General features: G+C 38.4%; 1 protein-coding gene across 4 annotated transcripts in view; it reads right to left on the reverse strand.

Annotated features, from left to right (window-relative positions):
- Positions 1-20239, reverse strand: part of RAB3GAP1 (RAB3 GTPase activating protein catalytic subunit 1) — a 150698-nt gene extending 130459 nt beyond the window's left edge. For all 4 annotated transcript variants that reach the window (XM_060016892.1, XM_060016891.1, XM_060016890.1 and 1 more), the window contains exons 1-3: positions 20205-20239; positions 20047-20102; positions 15227-15302 (exon numbers count right to left, since the gene is read on the reverse strand). In XM_060016892.1, coding sequence (XP_059872875.1) covers positions 15227-15302; positions 20047-20102; positions 20205-20222 — 150 coding nt within the window. In that variant the 5' untranslated portion in view covers positions 20223-20239. The remainder of the gene's footprint in view (positions 1-15226; positions 15303-20046; positions 20103-20204) is intronic.
- Positions 20240-22224: the final 1985 nt, after the last annotated feature.

Here is a 22224-nt window from a genome sequence, read left to right on the forward strand (position 1 = left end):
TTAAAGAGACCTAAGACTCTGGGTTAAGAACTCGTATTAAAGAGACCTAAGACTCTGGGTTAAGACTCCCTCTGTCCACAAAGAACTTCATCCTTTAAACTGGCTTAACTCTAATTCTACTAACATGATAAAACCTCACTTCCACCATAATTTTCTTCTTTTCCTAAATTTTTTATTTTTATTTATTTATTTATTTTTGGCTGCACCACATGGCATGTGGGATCCTCGTTCCCCGACCAGGGATCGAACCCATGCCCCCTGCATTGCAAGCGTGGAATCCTAACCACTGGACTGCCAGGGAAGTCCCAACCATAACTTGCTTAAGCAACTGAGTTCAGAGATCTAATTTGGGATTAACTGCTTGAACACCTACAAGTCATTAGTTGTACACTTTATGGAAGGAGGAACAGAAAGAATACAGCCCTCCATTGGTGTCCGCAGAGAACTGGTCTAAGGACGTCTTTCCCACAGCCCCCTAGGATACCAAAATCATCAGATACTCAAGTCCCTTACATAAAATAGTGTAATATTTGCACAGAAACTATGCACATCCTCTTGTGTACTTTAAATCACCTCTAGATTACTTATAATAACTAATACAATGTAGATGCTATATAAATAGTTGTAAATACTATGTAAATAGTTGCCAGTGCCACAAATTCAAGTTTTGCTTTTTGGAACTTTCTGGAACTTTTTTTTTTTAACAATATTTTTGATCCTCAGTTGAATCTGCAGAAGTGGAACCCACACATATGGAGGGTTGACTATACTGATAGCTGAGGAATAGATAAAATGACTATGGAGTAAAGAGTTAAAGTATTTAACAATCTGGAGGTGAGGGAGGGTAGAGAGGTGGTGGTTTTTTTTTTTTTTGCGGTACGCGGGCCTCTCACTATCGTGGCCTCTCCCGTTACGGAGCACAGGCTCCAGACGCGCAGGCTCAGTAGCCATGGCTCACGGGCCTAGCCGTTCCGCGGCATGTGGGATCTTCCCGGACCGGGGCACGAACCCGTGTCCCCTGCATCGGCAGGCGGACTCTCAACCACTGCGCCACCAGGGAAGCCGAGAGGTTGTTTTAATCAACAGGAAGCAAAATAACAATTCCTGATCCATAGTAGAAACTCTATAAATTAATGAATGAAAAGTGAATAAAACAATAAATAAACAAAAGGAAGTAGCTGAAGAGACTTACTACATGGCTCCAGTAATAGGGAGAGAATTTTAATATTTTGGGCACTGCCCTGAAAACATAATTTAAACATTTCCTCCTCACTATAGAAAAATACAGTCAAAATTCTCAACAGCCATATTTACAACCAAATTATTAGAAAATGACTCACCCATTAGACTTCCCAATTGCAGTATATATAAAATTCATTACAAGGAAAAAATCAAATTACTAAATCAAAATCAAAGAAAAAAGGAGAAAAATTACTAAGTCAAAGGAGGAAAAAAATAAAAAAATAAAATCAAAATATAAAGAAAAGGGCTACCTACAAAATTAAATGCAGACAAATTCAACTAAATACTAACTTACTTTAAAATACACCAGGGACTTCCCTGGTGGCGCAGTGATTAAGAATCCGCCTGCCAATGCAGGGGATGTGGGTTCGAGCCCTGATCCAGGAAGATCCTACATGCCATGGAGCAACTACTGAACCTGCACTCTAGCGCCCTCAAGCCACAACTACTGAGCCCACGTGCCACAACTACTGAAGCCCACACGCACAGAGCCACCACATGCTAAGCCACCACAACGAGAAGCGGATTCCTAACCACTGTACCACCTGGGAAGCCCCCCAAAAATCTTTTAAAATATACGAAGAAGATAAAAACTATGAAATAATAGAACTAAAAATGTCTGAAGAGACGTCTCATCTATCTCTGATGAAACCTGAACCTTTACCTGAACCTTTTCAGCCAAAATACATTACGTAGTTTTATTTTTTCCCAGCTAGGTGCTAAGTTTTAACTTCTAGGAGCTCTAAGGAAGCAAATGATACTTTTTATAGCAAATAAGTGTTAAGTAATTCTATTAGTTTATATTCTATTCTACTTAAGCAAATATCATTTTAAAGCTTCTGGTGAATACTTTTAAGAGAGGCAACCTCAGCAGCAGCAAAAACTAATTGAGATGGCCCAATGCCACAAAGGAAATAAGCAGTAAAACCAGAATTCCTGAGAGGGAAGGACTGGGAGTGTGGGATTAGCACATGTAAACTATCATACATAGGAAGGATAAACAACAAGGTCCTACTGTATAGCACAGGGAACTATATTCGATATCCTGTGATAAACCATAATGGAAAAGAATATGAAAAAAGGAATGTCTGTATGTGTGTGAGTCACTCTGCTGTACAGCAGAGATTGCCACAACATTGTACATCAACTATACTCAATAAAAAAAATTTTAATTTAGAAATCTATCACCAGAAAACTACTAGAACTCATTAATGAATGCAGTAAAGTTGCAGGATACAAAATCAGTATACAGAAATCTGTTGCATTTCTACACACAAACAACGAACTATCAGTAAAAGAAATTAAGGAAACAATCCCATTTACCATCACATCAAAAAGAACAAAATACTTAAGAATAAACTTATCTAAGGAAGTAAAAGACCCACACTCAGAAAACTGTAAGACCCTGATGAAAGAAATTAAAGATGACACAAACAGATGGAGAGATATATCGTGTTCATGGATTGGAAGAATTAACATTGTTAAAATGACCATACTACTCAAGACAATCTACAGATTCAGTGCAATCTCTATCAGAATACCAAAGGCATGGGCTTCCCTGTTGGCGTAGTGGTTCAGAGTCCGCCTGCCGATGCAGGGGACGCGGGTTCGTGCCCCAGTCCAGGAAGATCCCACATGCCGCGGAGCAGCTAAGCCCATGAGCCATGGCCGTTGAGCCTGCGCGTCCGGAGCCTGTGCTCCGCAACAGAAGAGGCCACAACAGTGAGAGGCCCACGTACCACAAAAAAAAAAAAAAAAAAACCAAAGGCATTTTTCACAGAACTAGAATTTTTTTTTTTTTTGGTCTGTGCCACACAGCATGCAGGATCTTAGTTCCCCAACCAGGGACTGAACCCTTGCCCCCCATAGTGAAAGCAGAGTCCTAACCACTGGATCACCAGGGAATTCCAAACTAGAGCCAATGATTTTAAAGTTTCTTGGGAAACTCAAAAGACCCCAAATAGTGAAAATAATCCTAAGAAAGAAGAACAGAGTTGGAGGAATCATGCTCCCTGACTTCAGACTATACTACAAAGCTACAGTAATCAAAACAGCATGGGGAATTCCCTGGAGGTCCAGTGGTCAGGGCCCACGCTTTCACTGCCAAGTGCCCAGGTTCAATTCCTGGTCAGGGAACTAAGATCCCGCAAGTCGTGCAGCATGGCCAAACAAAGTAAGATACTGGCACAAAAACACACATAAATCAGTGTAACAGAATGGAGAGCCCAGAAATAAACCCACACACTTAGAGTCAATTAATCTATGACAAAGGAGGCAAGAATATACATTGAAGAAAAGACAGCCTTCGATAAGTGGTTCTGGGAAAGCTGGACAGCTACGTGTAAAAGAATGAAATTAGAACATTCTCTAACACCATATACAAAAATAAACTTAAAATGGATTAAAGACCTAAACGTAAGACCAGAAACCATAAAACTCCTAGAAGAAAACATAGGCAGAACACTCTGGCATAAGCTGTAGCAATTTTTTTTTTTTTGAATCTTTCTCCTAAAGCAAAGGAAATAAAAGCCAAAATAAACAAATGGTACCCAATTAGACTTAAAAGCTTTCGCACAGCAAAGGAAACCACCAACAAAACAAAGAGACTACCTACTGAATGGGAGAAAATATTTTCAAATGGTATGACTGATAAGAAGTTAATTCCCAAAATATACAAATGGCTCACACAACTCAATATCAAAAAAACAACTCAATATGAATGAAAAAATTGGCAGAAGACCTGAATAGACATTTTTCCGAAGAAGATATACAGATGGCCAACAGGCACATGAAAACATTGTTAATCATCAGAGAAATGCAAATTAAAACCACAATGAGATATCACCTTACACCTTTCAGAATGGCTATCATCAAAAAGACCACAAATAGGGCTTCTCTGGTGGCCAGGTGGTTGAGAGTCCGCCTGCCGATACAGGGGACGCGGGTTCGTGCCCCGGTCCAGGAAGATTCCACATGCCGCGGAGCGGCTGGGCCCGTGAGCCATGGCCGCTGAGCCTGCGCATCCGGAGCCTGTGCTCCGCGGTAGGAGAGGCCACAACAGTAAGAGGCCCGAGTACCACAAAAAAAAAAAAGAAAAGAAAAAAAAAGACCACAAATAACAAATGTTGGTGAGCATGTGGAGAAAAGGAATCCCTCATACACTGTTATTGGGAATGTAAGTTGGTGCAGCCACTGTGGAAAACAGTACAGAGGTTTCCTCAAAAAACTAAAAACAGAACTACCATATGACGCAGCAATTCCATTCCTGGGTATATATCTGAAAAAAACAAAAACCCTAATTCGAAAATATACATGGACCCCAATGTTCATAGCAGCATTATTTACAATTGCCAAGATACAGAAACAACCTAACTGTCCATCAACTGATGAATGGATAAAGATATGTTATCTATGTATCTATCTATATCTATATCTGTATCTATATATATATACATGGACTATTACTCAGCCATAAAAAAGAACAAAATTTTGCAATTTGCAGCAATATGGATGGACTTGGAGGGCATTACGCTAAGTGAAACAAGTCAGGGAAAAGCAAATACTGTATGATATCATTTACATGTAGAATCTAAAAACTACAGCCAACTAGTGAATATAACAAAAACAAAAGCAGACTCACAGATCCAGAGAACAAACTAGTGGTTATGGGGTGGGAGGGGTGGCACTATAGGGGTGGAGTGGGAGGTAACAGCTATGTCTGTAAGACAGGCTCAAGGATGTATTGTACAACACAGAGAACATAGCCAGTATTTTGTAATAACTGTAAATGGAAAATAATCTTTAAAAATGGCATAAAAATTTTTAAATAGCAAAAAGGAAAAAAGATGTGATATATAGATATATATATACACACACACACAATGGAACATTACTCAGCCATAAAACAAGAATGAAATTTTGCAATTTGCAACAACATGGATAGACCTGGAGGGTCTTATGCTTAGGGAAGTAAGTCAGAGAAAGGCAAATACTGTAATCACTTATATGTGGAGTCTAAAGAATAAAACAAACAAATGGATGTAACAAAACAGAAATAAAATCAGAGATATAAAGAACAAACTAGTGGCTACCAGTGGAGAGAGGGAAGGGGGAGAAAATCAAGAGGTACAAACTATTATGTATAAAATAAATAAGCTACAAGGATACATTGTACAGCACAGGGAATATAACCAATATTTTATAATAACTATAAATGGAGCATAACCCTTAAAAACTGTGAATCACTGCTGTACACCTGTAATTTATATAATATTGTACATCAAGTATACCTCAATAAAAATAAGTTAAGAAGGGGCTTCCCTTGTGGCGCAGTGGTTGAGAGTCCGCCTGCCGATGCAGGGGACACGGGTTCATGCCCCGGTCTGGGAAGATCCCACATGCCACGGAGCGGCTGGGCCTGTGAGCCATGGCCGCTGAGCCTGCGCGTCCAGAGCCTGTGCTCCGCAGCAGGAGAGGCCGTAGCAGTGAGAGGCCCGCATACCGCAAAAAAAAAAAAAAAAAAAAAAAGAAACAAACTAGAATTCTAATACAAGCCATATGATTGTAGGGCCCATACTCTTTTTTTTTTTGGACCACTTCATTTATTTATGTATTTTTTGGCTGCACTGCTCTGCATGCAAGATCCTAGTTCCTTGACAAGGGATCGAACCCGTGCCCCCTGCAGTGGAAGCGTGGAGTCCTAACCATTGTACTGCCAGGGAATTCCCTAGGGCCCGTACTCTTCATCGCTATGCTATGCTGTCTCTTAAAGATATCGTCTGCCATTTATTACAATAAAATTTTTAATACAATAACAGCAAAGAACTCCAAAAACTTCCAATTTGAAAGCAGAGGAAATATAAAATATTTTTCCTTCTGTATAATATCCAGAAAAGCTACAGACATGATTACTATTTAAAGGAAAAAGAGTATAAACATTAATTTAAATAATCCTATTCCTAAAAATGTTACAGGCAACTCAATGTTGCTTTCATTTTGATTTACTTCATTTCAGAAACACCATATTCTCATCACTGACTGATCCTCAACTGTCTAGTCTCCCAAAACTTTAGCGTTTAAAAAATCTCCACTCCCCCCAATCTAATGATCCATGTGACACTTCGGTGTTTGGAGAGAAGGCAAATAAAGAAATATAAATTGTTTATAATGGTGGTATCAGTCACAAGTCTGACCTATTGTTACTGTAGTTTGGGAAGTTTCTCAACAAGAGCAAAACTATAATTAAAATTTATTTTACATTTGCCTTATGAAATTTAAGTACTGAAATAAATGTCATTCCAGTCTACTGGGTGGGTATGAAAAATCTCAACACATTTCAATACTATTAAAGTCATTCTTCTTTTATTAATATTCTAAAGTTAATAATCTTTCTTCCATAAGAAAGAATTTTTCTTCCATAATAATCTTTCTTCCATCTTTCTTCTTATCTTTCAGTGAGATAAGAGTCAGTCACTGACTGGGACTTCCCTGGTGCTCCAGTGGGTAAGATGCGTCACTCCCGATGCAGAGGGCCCAGGCTGGATCCCTGGTCGGGAACTAGATTCCCTACGCATGCCGCAACTAACAGTTCTCATGCTGCAATTAAGAAGCCCGCGTGCCGCAAACTAAAGATCCCACATGCCGCAATGAAGATCCCAGTGCAGCCAAAATAAGTAAAAAAAAAAAAAAAAAAAAAAAAAGAGCATAAACAGTTCTATTCTCAGATCATGCCATACCTAAACTTAACATCTCATGAAAAGTACTTCAAATTTTTGCTAGATACATAGAATCACGAAATTACAAGACTAAAAAGAATTTAAAAGGTCATTTCTTTAATTTCCTTGTCTTCAAGCAGGATCATATTCATACCACCAAGATTTTTATCTATTTTATTAAGCCCAAGAAACTAAAATTCCAAAATCTGCCTTAGAAACCTATTCTAATACTTCCTTATGTAATTTTACATTTTCTTAAATCTCTGAAGCCAAAAAGAGCAGAGTAAAATAGAAATGTGGGTCTTTGAAGGCAAGCGTGACCTACTATCCTGCTTAAACCAACTTCTGACAACATGGCTTTGGGGAAATTACTACAAGCACCCACGCCTCATTTCTTGTCCATAAAATACGGTAATAGTTCATCACCAAAATTTGTCTAAGGATTAAGAGGCGGAGTCACAATTATGTTGCATAGTACCATAGCTAATAGTCAATAACTGCCACTTCCTCCTCTTTTTTTTTTTTTTTAATCTTTGGTTGTGATGGGTCTTCATTGCTGCACGTGGGCGTTCTCTAGTTGCAGCAAGCGGGGGCTACTCTTCATGGCGGTGCGCAGGCTTCTTGTTACGGTGGCTTCTCTCGTTGCAGAGCACAGTCTCTAGGTACACAGGTTTCAGTAGTTGCAGCATACAGGCTCAGTTGTTGCGGCAAGCGGGCCCTAGAGCACATGGGCTTCAGTAGTTGCGGTGCATGGGCTCAGTTGTTGCGGCAAGCAGGCCCTAGAGCACGTGGGCTTCAGTAGTTGCGGTGCATGGGCTCAGTAGCTGCGGCACATGGGCCCTAGTGCACATGGGCTTCAGTAGTTGCGGCACATGGGCTCAGTAGTTGCGGTGCATGGGTTCTAGAGCGCAGGCTCAGTAGTTGTGGCGCACGGGCTTAGGTGCTCCATGGCATGTGGGATCTTCCCAGACCAGGGATCAAACCCGTGTCCCCTGCACTGGCAGGCGGATTCTTAACCACTGCGCCACAAGGGAAGTCCCTCCTTGCCTGGTTGGACAGATTAACCCTCCTTTAGATAAAAATTATAAAATCTGTTTTAAAAAAAAACATTTTTTCAAGGCTCTGGAGAGTGACCAAATGGAGACAGAAACTTGAGAGTTTATCCATGAAAAAATGAAACTGCATCCAATGAGATCTGCATTTTGTAACTTCTCGTCTAAGACAGCAGTCTCAAATTTTTCTGCCTCAGGATTCCTTTACTTTCTTAAAAGTACTGAGTACCCCATGTAAGAAATTAAAAAGGAAAAAAAATTTAATTTTTAAATTCACTTAGGGCTTCCGTGGTGGCACAGTGGCTGAGACTTCGCCTGCTGATGCAGGGGACACGGGTTTGTGCCCCGGTCCGGGAAGATCCCACATGCCGCGGAGCAGCTGGGCCCGTGAGCCACAGCCGCTGAGCCTGTGCGTCCGGGAGCCTGTGCTCTGCAACGGGAGAGGCCACAACAGTGAGAGGCCCGAGTACCGCAAAAAAAAAAAAAAAAAAAAAATTCATTTAAAATGACAATGAACTTATTACCTATTAAAATAAAATTTTAATATTTTCCAGAACAAAAAAATACTAACAAGAAGAGCGGTAGAGTTTTACATTTTGTAAATCTCTTTATTATATAGTTTTTAAAAGACAACTGGATTCTCATATCTGCATCTTCATTCACTCTTTGTAATCCATTGTTCTTCCTGAAGCATATAAAGAAAAAAAGGCATCACATACACAATATAGTTGGAAAAGGCAAGACCTTGTCAACCTTGAAAGGCTTTCAGGGTCCAAAAGAGGTCCTCAGATCACACCATGAGAATTTCTGACCTAATGGCAGTCTAATCTGTGCACAACTAGGGGGTAGGCCCCAAAATTTGCATATAAACTCTGCCCCAAATCTTGGTTAACTGCTAAACCATGCATGTGCTGTAGACTCCAGGGTACAGTGACAAAGAAGGAACTTAAAAGAAAAGATTTCAGCTGTTGTCACCACTGAAAAGAGAATGGAATTTTAATCCAATTAAGCAAACTGCTTGCTAGAACAAAAAAATACTCTTCAGAGAACACAACAGAATCTAGTCCCTAAATTTCATTCAAAATACAAGCGTAAAATTAAGAAATTACTATCCAGTATACACACAGAAAAAACACAAAACAAATAAAAAACCAAGAAAATGTGACGTATACGCAAGGGAATACAGTAAACAAAATCCAACCTCAAGATGTAGATGTTGCAATTGGAGGACTAAAGGAAAATATTTTCAAACAACTTTAGAGATAAGCAATCACAGATAATTGGAAATTATAAAAGGAACCAAATACAAATTCTACACTAAAAACTACAATAATTAAATTGTAAGATACATTAAGTGGGTTTAACAGCAAACTGGAGACAACAGAAGATAAATCCTGAGAAATTATCTGAGAGAAAAAAGACTGAGGAGAGCAGAGCCTCAGAGACCTGTGGAACAGTATCAAGAAGTCAAATATAACTTAAATCACAGAAAAAAAGAATAGGCCAGAAATCTATTTTTAAAATAATGGCCAAAACTTCCCCAGTTTGGTGAAAAACAAAAAATTTACCTATTCAGTATTAATAAAACTAAACAGGAAAAATACAAACAAAATAAACCTATGCACATTCATAGTTAAGACGGCTTAAAAAGATACAGAAAAAAAAATCTTGAACGTAGCCTGAGGAAAAAAACACCTAGCTAGAACAAAAATATAAATGCCATCTAACTTCTCAGCAGAAATTATAGAGAACAGAAGACAATGGAACTGTATCTTTAAAGAACTGGAGGGGAAACTTTTCAGCCAGAATTCTTCAGCAAAACTACTCTTCAAAAATCAAGTAAAATAAAGATACTTTTAGATAAAGAAAAACAGTATTTTTAGCCAGCCAACAGTATGGCAATTCTTCAAAAAATTAAAAATAGAATTAGCATATGATACAAATATTCCACTTCTGGGTACATATCTAAAAGAACTGAACGGGACTCAAACAGATATTTACACACCCATGCTCACAGCAGCATTATTCACAAAAGCCAGAAAGTGGAAATAACCCAAGTGTCCGTTGATAGATGAATGGATAAGCAAAATGTGGTACATATACATCCAATGGAATATTATTCCAACTTAAAAAGGAATGAAATTCTGACACATTCTACCACATGGATGAACCTTGAAGACATTAAGTATGCTAGGTGAAACAAACCAGATACAAAAGGACAAATACTGTATGATCCCACCTATATGAAGGATGTAAATTAGTGAATTCATGGAAACAGAAGTAGAACAGTGGTTACCAGGGGCTTCGGGTTGGTGGGGAGGGGAGTTTCAGTTTGGGTTGATGAAAACTTCAACAATGTAACGCCACTGAATTTTACACTTAAAAATGGTTAAAGTGGTAAACCATAAGTACAAATCGTCCTTGATTTATGATGGTGTTATTATGGCCCAATAAACTCATAACAGGTTAGAAATATCGTTACGTCAACATAATACACCTAATCTATCATATATTATAGCTTAGCCTAGCCTACCTTAAACATGCTCAGAACACTTAACATTAGCCTAGTTAGACAAAATCATCTAACACAAAGCCTATTTTGTAATGAAATGTTGACTACCTCATGTAATTTATCGAGTACTCAAAGTGAAAAACAGAATGGTTACACGGGTACAGAACGGTTTTAAGTGTATCAGTTGCTTACCCTCGTGATTGAATGGTTTACTGGGAGCTGCAGCTTGCTGCCCAGCATCACAAGGGAGTACTGTACCACACAGGCTAGCCTGGGAAAAGATCAAAATTCAAAGTACAATTTCCACTGAGTGTTTCACTTTTGTACCATACCCATCGAAAAATCCTAAGTCAGACCACCATAAGGTGGAGACCATCTGTATATATTTTACCACAATAAAAAAAAAATTAATCAACATACTTAACCATATTCAGAGAATAAAAAAGAAAAACCAGGGGCTTCCCTGGTGGCACAGTGGTTGAGAGTCTGCCTGCCGATGCAGGGGACACAGGTTCGTGCCCCGGTCCGGGAAGATCCCACATGCCGTGGAGCGGCTGGGCCCGTGAGCCATGGCCGCTGAGCCTGCGCTCCGCAACGGGGAGAGGCCACAACAGTGAGAGGCCCGCGTACCACAAAAAAAAAAAACAAAAGAAAGAAAAAAAGAAAAACCATGTGATTGTTTTAATAGGTACAGAATAAGATTTGAATAAATTATACCCATGATTTCAAAAAAACCTCTCAGCTAATTAAGAACAGAATTTCCCCTGTGTTATATGAAAAATCTACAATTCTGAGTATTGAAATGCTGGACATTTCCCCCCTAAAATTGGGAAGGAGACAAGGATGTCTACTCTCAACAATTCCATTCAAAATTTTATTAAAGGTCCCAGTTGGTGCAATTAAAAATAAGAAATGCAAGGTACAAAAATTGAAAAAGAAGTAAAACTGTCCCTATTTGCAAACAAAATGACTATGCATGTAGAAGATGCAAAAGAATTAACAAAAAGATTATGAATCTTTACATTTAACCAGGTCTCAAGATACCAAATCAATATACAAAATTCATTGTATGTCTATGCACTAGCAACAAACAAATGAAAAAGAAAATTTAAAAACAATTCCATTTACAACTGTATCATATAACATATTAAGTAATAAATTTAACAAAAAAAATGCAAGACCTCATCAAAAACTATAAAACATTGCTGCGATAAAGATAACTTAATAAGTGAAGAGATGTCAAGCTTCAAGATTGTCAAAATGTTACTTCTCCTCAAAGTAATCTATAAATTCAACACAATCCCAATCATAGTCCCAGCATAATTATAATGCTTTTTATATAAACTGACAAGCTCATTCTGAAATTAATAATGAAAACAAAGGTCCTAGAATAGACAAAACAATTTGGGAAAACAACAAAAGCTAGAGAATTTACATTAACTAAATTTGGGACTTACTCTAAAGCTATTCAGTGGTTCTCAGTTGGAGGCAATTTTGCACCTCAGGGGACATTTGGCAATGTCTAGATACATTTTTGGTTTTCACCATGGGTAGGATGCTACTGGGATCTAACAGGTAGAGGACAGGGATACTACTAAAATTCTATAATACGCGAGACAGCCCCACAACAACCTGGCCCAAAATTTCAATAGTGCCATAACTGGGAAACCCTAAACTACAGTAGTCAAGACAATGTGGTATTGACATCAGGATTTTCAAACAGATTAATGAAACAGAATACAGATTCCAGAAGATGACCCCCCTAGGTCAACTGTCCGACAAAGGCAACAAAGCAATTCAATGGAGAAAAAAAGTGTTTTCAACAAAAGGTTCTAGAACAAGATAGCCATAAGTAAAAAACTGAACTGTGATTTCCACCTCACACCATACATGTCATTAGTTCATGATGGGTCATATACCTAAATAAAAGCTAAAATGATAAATTCTAGAAGACAACATATCCTCACAACCTAGCAAAAGTACTATCTGTGAAAGACTTAAAAGCAAAATATATAATAGAACTAAAGGATCTCTACAACTCAATAAAAACTCAACCCAATTTAAAATATGGACAAAAAACTTGAACAGTCATTTCACAAAAGACAACACACAAATGGCTAACAAGCACACGAAAAAAGTAGTCAATACCAATATTCATCACAGAAATACAAAAGTAAAACCAGAAAGAGAAATACAAATTAATTCCACAAACTACATACCCATTAGGAGGACTAAAATTTACAAGGCTGAAAACAAACAACTGTTGGTGAAAATATGAAATGACCCAAACTCTCACATATTGCTAGTGGGTAGGTAAAATGTTACAAAAGATCTAGCAATTTCTCATAAAGTTAAGCATACACTTAGCCTATGACCCAGTAATTCTACTCCTAGGTATTTACCCAAGAGAAATAAAAACATACCTCTACAAAAGGCCTCACGTAAGAATGTTCTGCTTTATTCATAATAGCAAATATGTCTGTCAACAAGTGACACACTGTGGTATATTCATACAACAGACTACTACTCAGCAATAAAAATACTGATACCTGCAACAACCTAGAATAATCTCAAATACTATGTAAAACAAGCCAGCATAAAGAGCATGTACTGTATGATAGCACGTATATCCAATCACAGAGCAGGCAAAAGTAATCTATGGTTTAAAAGAAAAAAGGAAAAGAACAGCAGATGCCTTGGAAGGGCAGGGGGCAGGGGGGGTTGCAGGGAGAAGACATGAGTGAGGAACATGGGAATCAAGTGGAAAGATTCACTATGGACATTTCTGGGATGACAGAAATGTCCAATCTCTTGAGTGAGGAATCTTACATGATATAAACATTTATCAAAATAAGGAGTTTTGTGCATTATGTAACTTTATTTAAAAAAAATCTAGTAGGGGTGGTGAGTAGATAGTGGTAATACTGAAATAAGAAATAAAAGAATTGTTGAACCTGAGTGACACACACATGGGGGTTCCCTATACTATTTTTGAAATTTTCCATAATTAAAGGTATTTAAAAAATAATTTCTCTTAATTCTCCCTCAGTGGAGGAAGAGAATTGGTAATCACTGTCCATGACATAAACTACAATCTCTTACTAAGGTATGCTCTAAATTTTCTTTTTTATGCTGAATATATACAGCATATATATACTCCTTTACACTTTCTTTAATCTTATTCATCATAGTTACAGCTCACCTTGAAATGTGTTCATATTTTCCATATTTGATTTATTTACTACTACCTGTAGGGAGAAAACACTCCTTTTGCCCCTACTACCTGATAGCAATATGCTACCTACTTTGAATACATTACCCAACTTAAATCCCAAAGTTGAATTTAGCATCTAGAATTTTAATCTTATTTACTTATTAATTACCTCTCTCTCATGAAAATTCATGTGCAATGGCAAACAAGGATCTTATCCTATTCACTACTTCTTCAGACATGGCACATAAAGGATACCCAGTGAATACGTGTAAATCAAAGCATTAAGGAATATAATATCAGAGCTCACAAATACACAGTTTAGCTCTTTTTGACAGTACAAATCACTTCCCACTCCAGTTATATCCAGCTTGTTTTGCCTTTTATTGGCTTTTATATCAACTGCTATGTCTTTGTTTCAAGTGGAATAGAATATCTGTGTTTCAGAACTTCACATTTCCTCTATCCAAAAATACAATCATAAAATATTTAAACACAGTTGATTTAATGTATATATATTACACTATATTAAATGATGTGATTTCTTTTTCTGCTCTTATTCATATGGATAAAGAAAAAAATCATAATATTTTGAGAGTCTCAAATTCTGCTAACATCACAATTAAAGCTGAAAAACCCTAGCAAATATTGAGAATTGAGAGTTCCTTACATAGGGATAAAATGCAGTTAAGAATAGATTTATTTTTCTTTTTTTTTTTAAGAATAGATTTTTAACAAAAACAATGATCAAATTTACTTGAAAAGCATTTACCTAACAAAGAGAGCATCTATGTAAGCTTAAAATCAAATTGTTAGTTCCCTTCAGTGAAATACAGGAAATCTAGGTTTGTTCTCAGAGTATGTGTTTCAGTAAACATTTGGAGCATGGTTTATGAGCAAAACTATCAATATCTTAAATTAGGATTAGTTTCACCTCAATTTTGAATTTTTTTTTCATTCTTGTTTTTCATTCTCAAATATCCTCAAAACATCCATAAAGTTAAAAAAAGAAGAGGGGAAGGACAAACATTATTAGTGGTATCATAAAAAACAAAAACTGAGTAAAATAACTACTAATGACATCAAGTTAGTTTTTGAAACCAAGATTTTTCCTCATTAGTTACGCAAAATACTACCCAAGAAGTTGGTAGTTGCAATTTTTCTCTGACCAAAAAAATCTGAAAAACTATTTTTGAACATTCTAAGGGAGAAAGCAAGAGAGAAGTAAACATCAGGAGAAACAGAAATAAAATCACTCACAAAGAATGACATTACACATACAAAATTTTATTATTTAAAAAACAGGTCACAAGTATCTTACAAATATTGTTCACCATAGATTCCAATCCAAGTTCTTCCAGATGCCATTCTATGTTCATAGATTATATATAACTTGAAAAGCATTTACTTTAAATGTACCAAATGCAGCAAAAGACTTAAAAATAGAAGTTTTAAAGCAAATACTCATTTAGAGACACCAGCAAATAGATCTGACCTTTTCAAGTGGCTTTCCCAAAGAGTTTCCAATCAGTTTCCAGTCATTCAAGACTTCTTCAATTTTGGAAATAAACCTAGGAAAGAGGAAAAAACTTTCTAAATATGTAACCACATTTTTTCCTATTGTTATATAATTCCTTTAAAAGTTTTTTTTAATATTTTAACACTTTCAACAAAGAAGGCTCAGTAAGTTTAGTATTGTTAGCCTAATTTATGGATGTGAAATGAAAATGAAAATAATCTTTAGCCCAAGAATTCTTAGATTGAGGGACTTCCCTGGTGGCCCAGTGGTTAAGAATCTGCCGGCCAATGCAGGGGTCACGGGTTCGATCCCTTTTCCAGTAAGATCCCACATGCCGCGGAGTAACTAAGCCCATGTGCCACAACTACTGAGTCTGCACTCTACAGCCCGCGTGCCACAACTACTGAAGCCCGCGCACCTAGAGCCCGTGCTCTGCGACAAGAGAAGCCACCACACTGAGAAGCCTGTGCACTGCAAGGAAGAGTAGCCCCCGCTCTCCGCAACTAGAGAAAGCCCGTGTGCAGCAACAAACACCCAACGCCACCAAAAATAAATAAATTTTAAAAAATAATAAATTCCCTTGATAATACGTGGATTTAAAGTTTCTGCTAAAAAAAAGAATCAAAACAATGCAAAATTGTTTAGATTTCTTAGATTGATTTTTTTTTAAGTCTACTGCCAACCCAACAAAGCCTGTTCTGCCTTCTATAAAATATAAGAGTAAATCCCTCCATATTGAAATGAATATAATAAATTTGAGACAGGAAAACTGACAGACTAAAATGATACTAGTAAAGATAATTATGAAGCTAATGATTTCTTCACTACCCTCCAAATAACTAATCTATTTAAATTAACTTTTCCTTTAAAGATACTTATGAATTCCCTGATTTGCCTCCCCCTCCCCCAAAAAATATTATTTGGGAACTTTCCCATTAAAACAAAACAAGTTTTAAGGGACAGCTGGCAAGAAACTGAAAGTAGATTTGTCAGCTTTAAGGAACAATCAACAGATTTTTAAACTATTCACTGTCTGATCTTTAATTCTAATGATCAAGCAGAACTATTAAAGAGAATGAACGCTGACTAGCAACATGCTCAATTTCAGCAAATGAACACCGTCACATCTCAGTAGCAGTGTTCAATACATATTAAAGGACACTGTCAGAAGACCTGTTATTACTCTAATAAGCTGCCTTCTTACACTGTATATGTATGATGCAATCTAACAGCAACACGGCTCTCCTAAAACACTTACATAGTATTGCTAGAGTGCTAGAGTACTAGAGTTAATTCTAGTCAAAATATATTCAAAAGAAACAGGTTTTTCCTGTCAGTGACATTATAAATTATTTATTTACATTCTTGGTGTAACGGTAGTAATGGGAGTTTTTATGATTCAACTGAACCTTCTAATTACCTCCTCTTTAAAATTTAAAAAAAGATATTAATTAATACAATATTTTGAGGGGGTTAAAATGGCAATTATCAGTTTTTATGAAGAGTGCTCTAGAAATAAATAAACACGTTTGCAAAAAAAGAACTAAAAAATTTAAATGTAGGCATACGTGAGCAAAAATCTGTATGTGAAATACACATTATATTTATAAAGGTAAAAAACTGGAAACTGCCTTAAAGTCCAACTGCAGCAACCAGCTGTAAATTAATGGTACATCCATTCAAAGGACTAATATGCACCCATTAAAAATCATGTTTTGAAGCCCATTTGAGGAAATAAGAAAATGTCCATATGTTAGATTAAAAAATGGAAGTTATAGAAATAAATATTGGGACTTCCCCAGTGGCGCAGTGGTTAAGAATCTGCCTGCCAATGCAGGAGACACAGGTTCGAGCCCTGGTCCAGGAAGATCCCACGTGCTGCAGAGCAACTAAGCCCGTGTGCCACAACTACTGGGCCCACGTGCCACAACTACTGAAGCCTGCATGCCTGGAATCCATTGCCCGCAACAAAAGAAGCCACCGCACAGAGAAGCCCGCATGCCACGACAAAGAGTAGCCCCTGCTCGCCACAACTAGAGAAAGCCCACGCAGACCCAACGCAGCCAAAAATAAATAAATTTTAAAAAATGATTTTAGAAATAAATATTAATACAGTTTAACACAAAAAGTTTACAACACACAGATTACAAGGAATTTTCTCAAAATATTAACCGTAGCTATCTCCTGCTGGTAGGATTACAGGTGATTTTTCTTTCTTTTTTATTTTATAATGATGTATTATAATAAAAATAATTTATAATAATACAGCTTTCACGGTAAAAGAAGGAACATCTTAAAATATTCATTGTATGAATCCTATCAGTACTAAAACAAACCAAAATAGGACTCTATCCTGTAAGTATTGATATTTGATTAGAAAAATGTAATAACTTTATCCCTGAAAGCTCTCCAGATCTCACCTGAAGAGTCACTTCCTCTTCTCATTCTGTATTAGGTTTTTTTGTTATATGCTCTTAAAAGACCAGGTTTCTTTCCCTTCTCAGTATTTCAATTGTAATTACAGGCTCTTGTACTATTATTTGATTCATATCTATCTATTCCATTAGTCTGTACGTTCAGCAAGAGCAGAAACCATATGCTTTCACTGACCACCACATCCCTAATGCCCTGCACTGTGCCTGACACATGGGTACTATTTTTTCAATTGACAAGGGATAAAAAGAGTTATTGGCTTCTCTCAATAAACTGTCCATATGGCTCATTACATACTGACAAGAAATTTCATTCAAACATTAAACTCAAGGTTTAAAAGACTCCAAAGTCTTAACATTTTCCCACAAACTGTAAAACACTGGTTTTACTCTAGAAACAAGAGCTTAAAAGTCAAAACTCAAAGTTCCTACTTTGTGGTAGTTTTCAAAGCTGTGTTAACAATTACTTCCAAATAAGGAGCTAAAGGATTTAACAGTCCACTTCAGGATACTTTAAATATTTAGCTAGTGGAAAGTAATCATTTTTCCATTAAATACTCGTTTCCTCTTGTTTCCTCATCCCACTCTCCAAGATTCAAATTACATTTTCTAACTACCTTTAAGACATTAAGTTATTATTTCAAATTCAACAGGTCTAAAACTGGATTCTTCTCACTTTGCCACTTTCCTATCTTCATTCTCTCAGGCAAGAAACTGCATTTCCATGTTTTTTTTTTTTTCTACTTGTACATTTCATCAAGCCTATCATCGACTTCTTTGAAATGTCTAACAATCTTCCCTCCTAGCCTCCCTCTTCAGTCTCCAAATCAACAACCTAATCAAAGTAACTTCATTTTACCTCATCTCCTCAAACCACTCTCATATCACTTTGCCACTTTAAAATCAAGGGTCCCTCACTACTGCTCTTTAATGTTCTAAAGTATGGTCTCCTGACCAGCAGTAGCAGCAGCATCACCTGGGAGCTTGTTAGAAATGCAAATTTTTGAATCTCAGGCATACAGAATCATCAACTATGATTCTGACGCACACTGAAGTTTGAGAATCACTGGTCTTAAAGCACCAAATTTAGATTCCTTTACTTAGCTTTGGAAGCTATCTATAACCTGGTCCTATCCTCCTTAATAATCTTGTTTACTTCCCTTCAACAAACAGCCTTCACTCCAGTAAAGACATTTCATTAAATCCCAAAGGTTTTCACCTGTCTCTGTTCACGTCAGGGCCTTCTCGTATTTAACCAATTACTTTCCACTTTCCAGGCCCAGCACATTTCCTATCTTTTCTATGAAAATACCTCCAACAATTATATTCCACAGCAATAGCATCCTTAAAGTAATTTAACTATTTGCTGTTTTGTTTTTTTAACACATGGAAAAAGAGTTTTGTTTTGGCTTTGTTCTTCTCTGTTAGTATAGTTCTGAACACACAGTACTTGCTCAATAAAGCCTTGCCACTGTGCTTGTGTCTTACCGACTTTTTGGGGGGGGGGGGGGACAACAGGTCAAACAAGTAGCCCAGCAGGGATCTCTTCTATGCCGTTTAATGACATGACATTCACATCCAGATGGATTTCCTCTCCCAACCAGAAAGATTATAAAATGTTCCAACAAGCTAACTACTGACCTCAACACTCAGAAAACCTGAAGGGCCTCTGGGACATCAAACTGATAACACCTGGATCCAAGCTATCACTCCTCCCCAAACTTGGCCTTCAACTAATTCCAGCGATCCTACAGTTTCGCGTAGCTGTTTCAACTGGGAGTTTAATGGCACCGGAAGCCTGGGCACATTACCCACTGAAATGGAACAACTCGAATCAAAGCGTTCCCAAGCCAGACGCGGACTATTTCAAAAGGTTATTCTAAAAGACAAGATGGAGCTGGTGGGAGTGGCAGACGGACAACCACCAGGACTCTGAAGAAAGGCCTCCTCCTGAAAAGGACGTACACGGCAAGATGAAAAAAGCACCTGCGAAGTTTATTGCTCACTATAACAAAATGACGTACACGGAAAAGAACGCAGGAACGGCAGCGGTAGCCTCGGAACTGTTTCTGCGGGCGGGCAGCAACGAGAGAACCAAAGGTCTAAGGAGAGTGGCCGCAGAGCGGAGAAAACTAAACTCCTCCGGGGTTTGGCTGATGTGGGCGGGCCGGGGCTGGTCAGACGCGAGACGCAGAAGAGGCTTGCGGCCGACCACAGCAGCGAGGAGGCGGAGACCCGGACACCCACGGGTCTTACTTTTCCCGCAGAAGTGGCGTCTGGGTTGGGGGAGTCTATGCTGGGGGAGTAGCGGCGGGAGACGCCGGGTCCCAAAGTGCTGGTAACCAATGATAACGACTCACTCACCTTTCCCATTCCGAGGCAGTGGTGAAGTCCGTGATCTCAAATACCTCGGACTCGGGCTGTGGGAAGTGAAAGGAAAGAAAGAGATTGAGCTCCGGGCCGCTGACACGGAGGAGCAAACTTATACAGAGAGAGGAATACGGAGGGAGTAAACACCTCACCTCACTGTCGGCCGCCATCTTGAAGAGCGCCGAGGCGGGCGCTAGGGCTGCCGGGAAGAAGAGCCGGAGGGCGGGGGGCGGCGGCGGGGAGGAGAGCCGAGAGCTGGCGGAGGCGGGGAGGGGAAGGGCGGGGCCTCCGCGCAGCCCCGCCCTCGGAGTCCCGCTAGGAAAAATCTCAGGTTGAAATCATTTGATTTTTCTTTTTTAATGTTTTTTGTTCCTGAGGAGGAAGAATTTACTCTGCCCTCAAGTCCCCGTTCTTTGGCTGATTTAATACAATTTAAAATTTTCCTGTAGAGCAATGAATTCAGGAAAGGAACAGAAGCAAAGAGGTAAGACAAGGCCCTAGACCCATGTGGGTACCAGTGTATTAAAAAACCTAAAACACATCGCTTGTGTTTCTGTTTTTCTTTCCACCTCTGTTGATTGATTGCAAGGCACTGAGCTAGATGCCATAATATCCACCCTCCCTTACCCCTACCCCTCAGAGAGTTTAGTTTGGGTAAGTCATCAAATAAAATCATTATGCTATTTATCTGGTTTCTGAGAAGAGCAACATGCTGTGCAATGAACACAACACTTTTTAAGTCACTGAGGAACAGAAGGAGTGCCAGCTAGCATTTAGTAATTATATCTCATACATTCTGAAATATTTACAGAGGAAATCATACCATGTCCAGGATTTGTTTCAAAATGAGGGGAGGGAGGAGTGGATAGAGCTAGAAATAAAACAAGATTAGCCATGAGTGGATTATTGTTTAAGCTGCTGATGGTTACCTGGGTATTTATACTATCCCCTACTTCTGTTAGGCCTGAAATTTTTCGTAATTAAAAGCTTTTTAAAAGTTTTTTAAAGGGCTTCCCTGGTGGTGCAGTGGTTAAGAATCCGCCTGCCAATGCAGGGGACACGGGTTTGATCCCTGGTCCAGGAGGATCCCACGTGCCATGGAGCAACTAAGCCCATGCGCCACAACTACTGAGCCTGCACTCTAGAGCCCACAAGCCACAAGTACTGAGCCCGTGTGCCACAACTACTGAAGCCTGCAGTCCTAGAGCCCATGCAGTTCAAGAAGAGAAGCCACCCCAATGAGAAGCCCATGCACCTCAACAAAGAGTATCCCCTGCTCGCCACAACTAGGGAAAGCCCATGCATGGCAACAAAGACCCAATGCAGCAAAAAATAAATAAATTTAAAAAATAAATTTTTTTGAAGTTTTTTAAAAATTAAATCTCATTTTTTGATTTTCTGCAACTCACAAGAAGGGATTCGTGGGTAGAGGACTCAGAAATACAGCTTTAGCAATTAAAATTTTTAATCTTAAGAGGAAGAGATATCAAAAATTTAGTGATGTAGATGATGCAGATGAGTTAAATTAGGTCAGAAGAATTTGATAATTATTGCCAGTGCCAAGACTTGAATCCCTGTCTCTTAATATTCTTTCTAGTTTCTGTTCACTACACTGGTGGGAGTTGGGGGTTACTACTGCAGCAATCTTTCCCAAGAGGTCTGAACTTCCACCTTCATTCATTTATAAGCATTTATTAAATACCTACTATAAGCCAACCATTATGGTAGACGGCAGGGAAATGAAGACATACGGCAGATACAATCCCTGATTTCAAGGAACTCAAGATCAAGTAGGGAAACTGGAAATTACTGCACAAACAGAAAGAGGAGATGCTACATGTATCAGTATCACTGTTAGCAACGTGGAGGTCATTGGTGACCTTCACAAGAAGAATCTTGGGGGCCAGCTGAAGGATAAGGTGGAGGCAGCCAGGTTGGGGGCAGGGAAGACTTTTAAGGACAGAGAATAGCATATCCAGAGGCTTAAACGTAGGAAAGTCTGATCTGTCTAGTGAACTGAAAGAGGACACTTAGAGCACAGTGGTTGCAATGAAGTTGGAGAGGTAGGCATGTGCCAGACCGTATAGGGCCTTCTGTATGGCCCTTATGTGAAGCACAATGGACCTCACTAAAATGTTTTAAGCAAGAGAGTATTGTGATCCAATTTACATT

Source organism: Delphinus delphis, chromosome 7 (genome assembly GCF_949987515.2).
Source record: "Delphinus delphis chromosome 7, mDelDel1.2, whole genome shotgun sequence".
Classification (NCBI taxonomy): domain Eukaryota; kingdom Metazoa; phylum Chordata; class Mammalia; order Artiodactyla; family Delphinidae; genus Delphinus; species Delphinus delphis.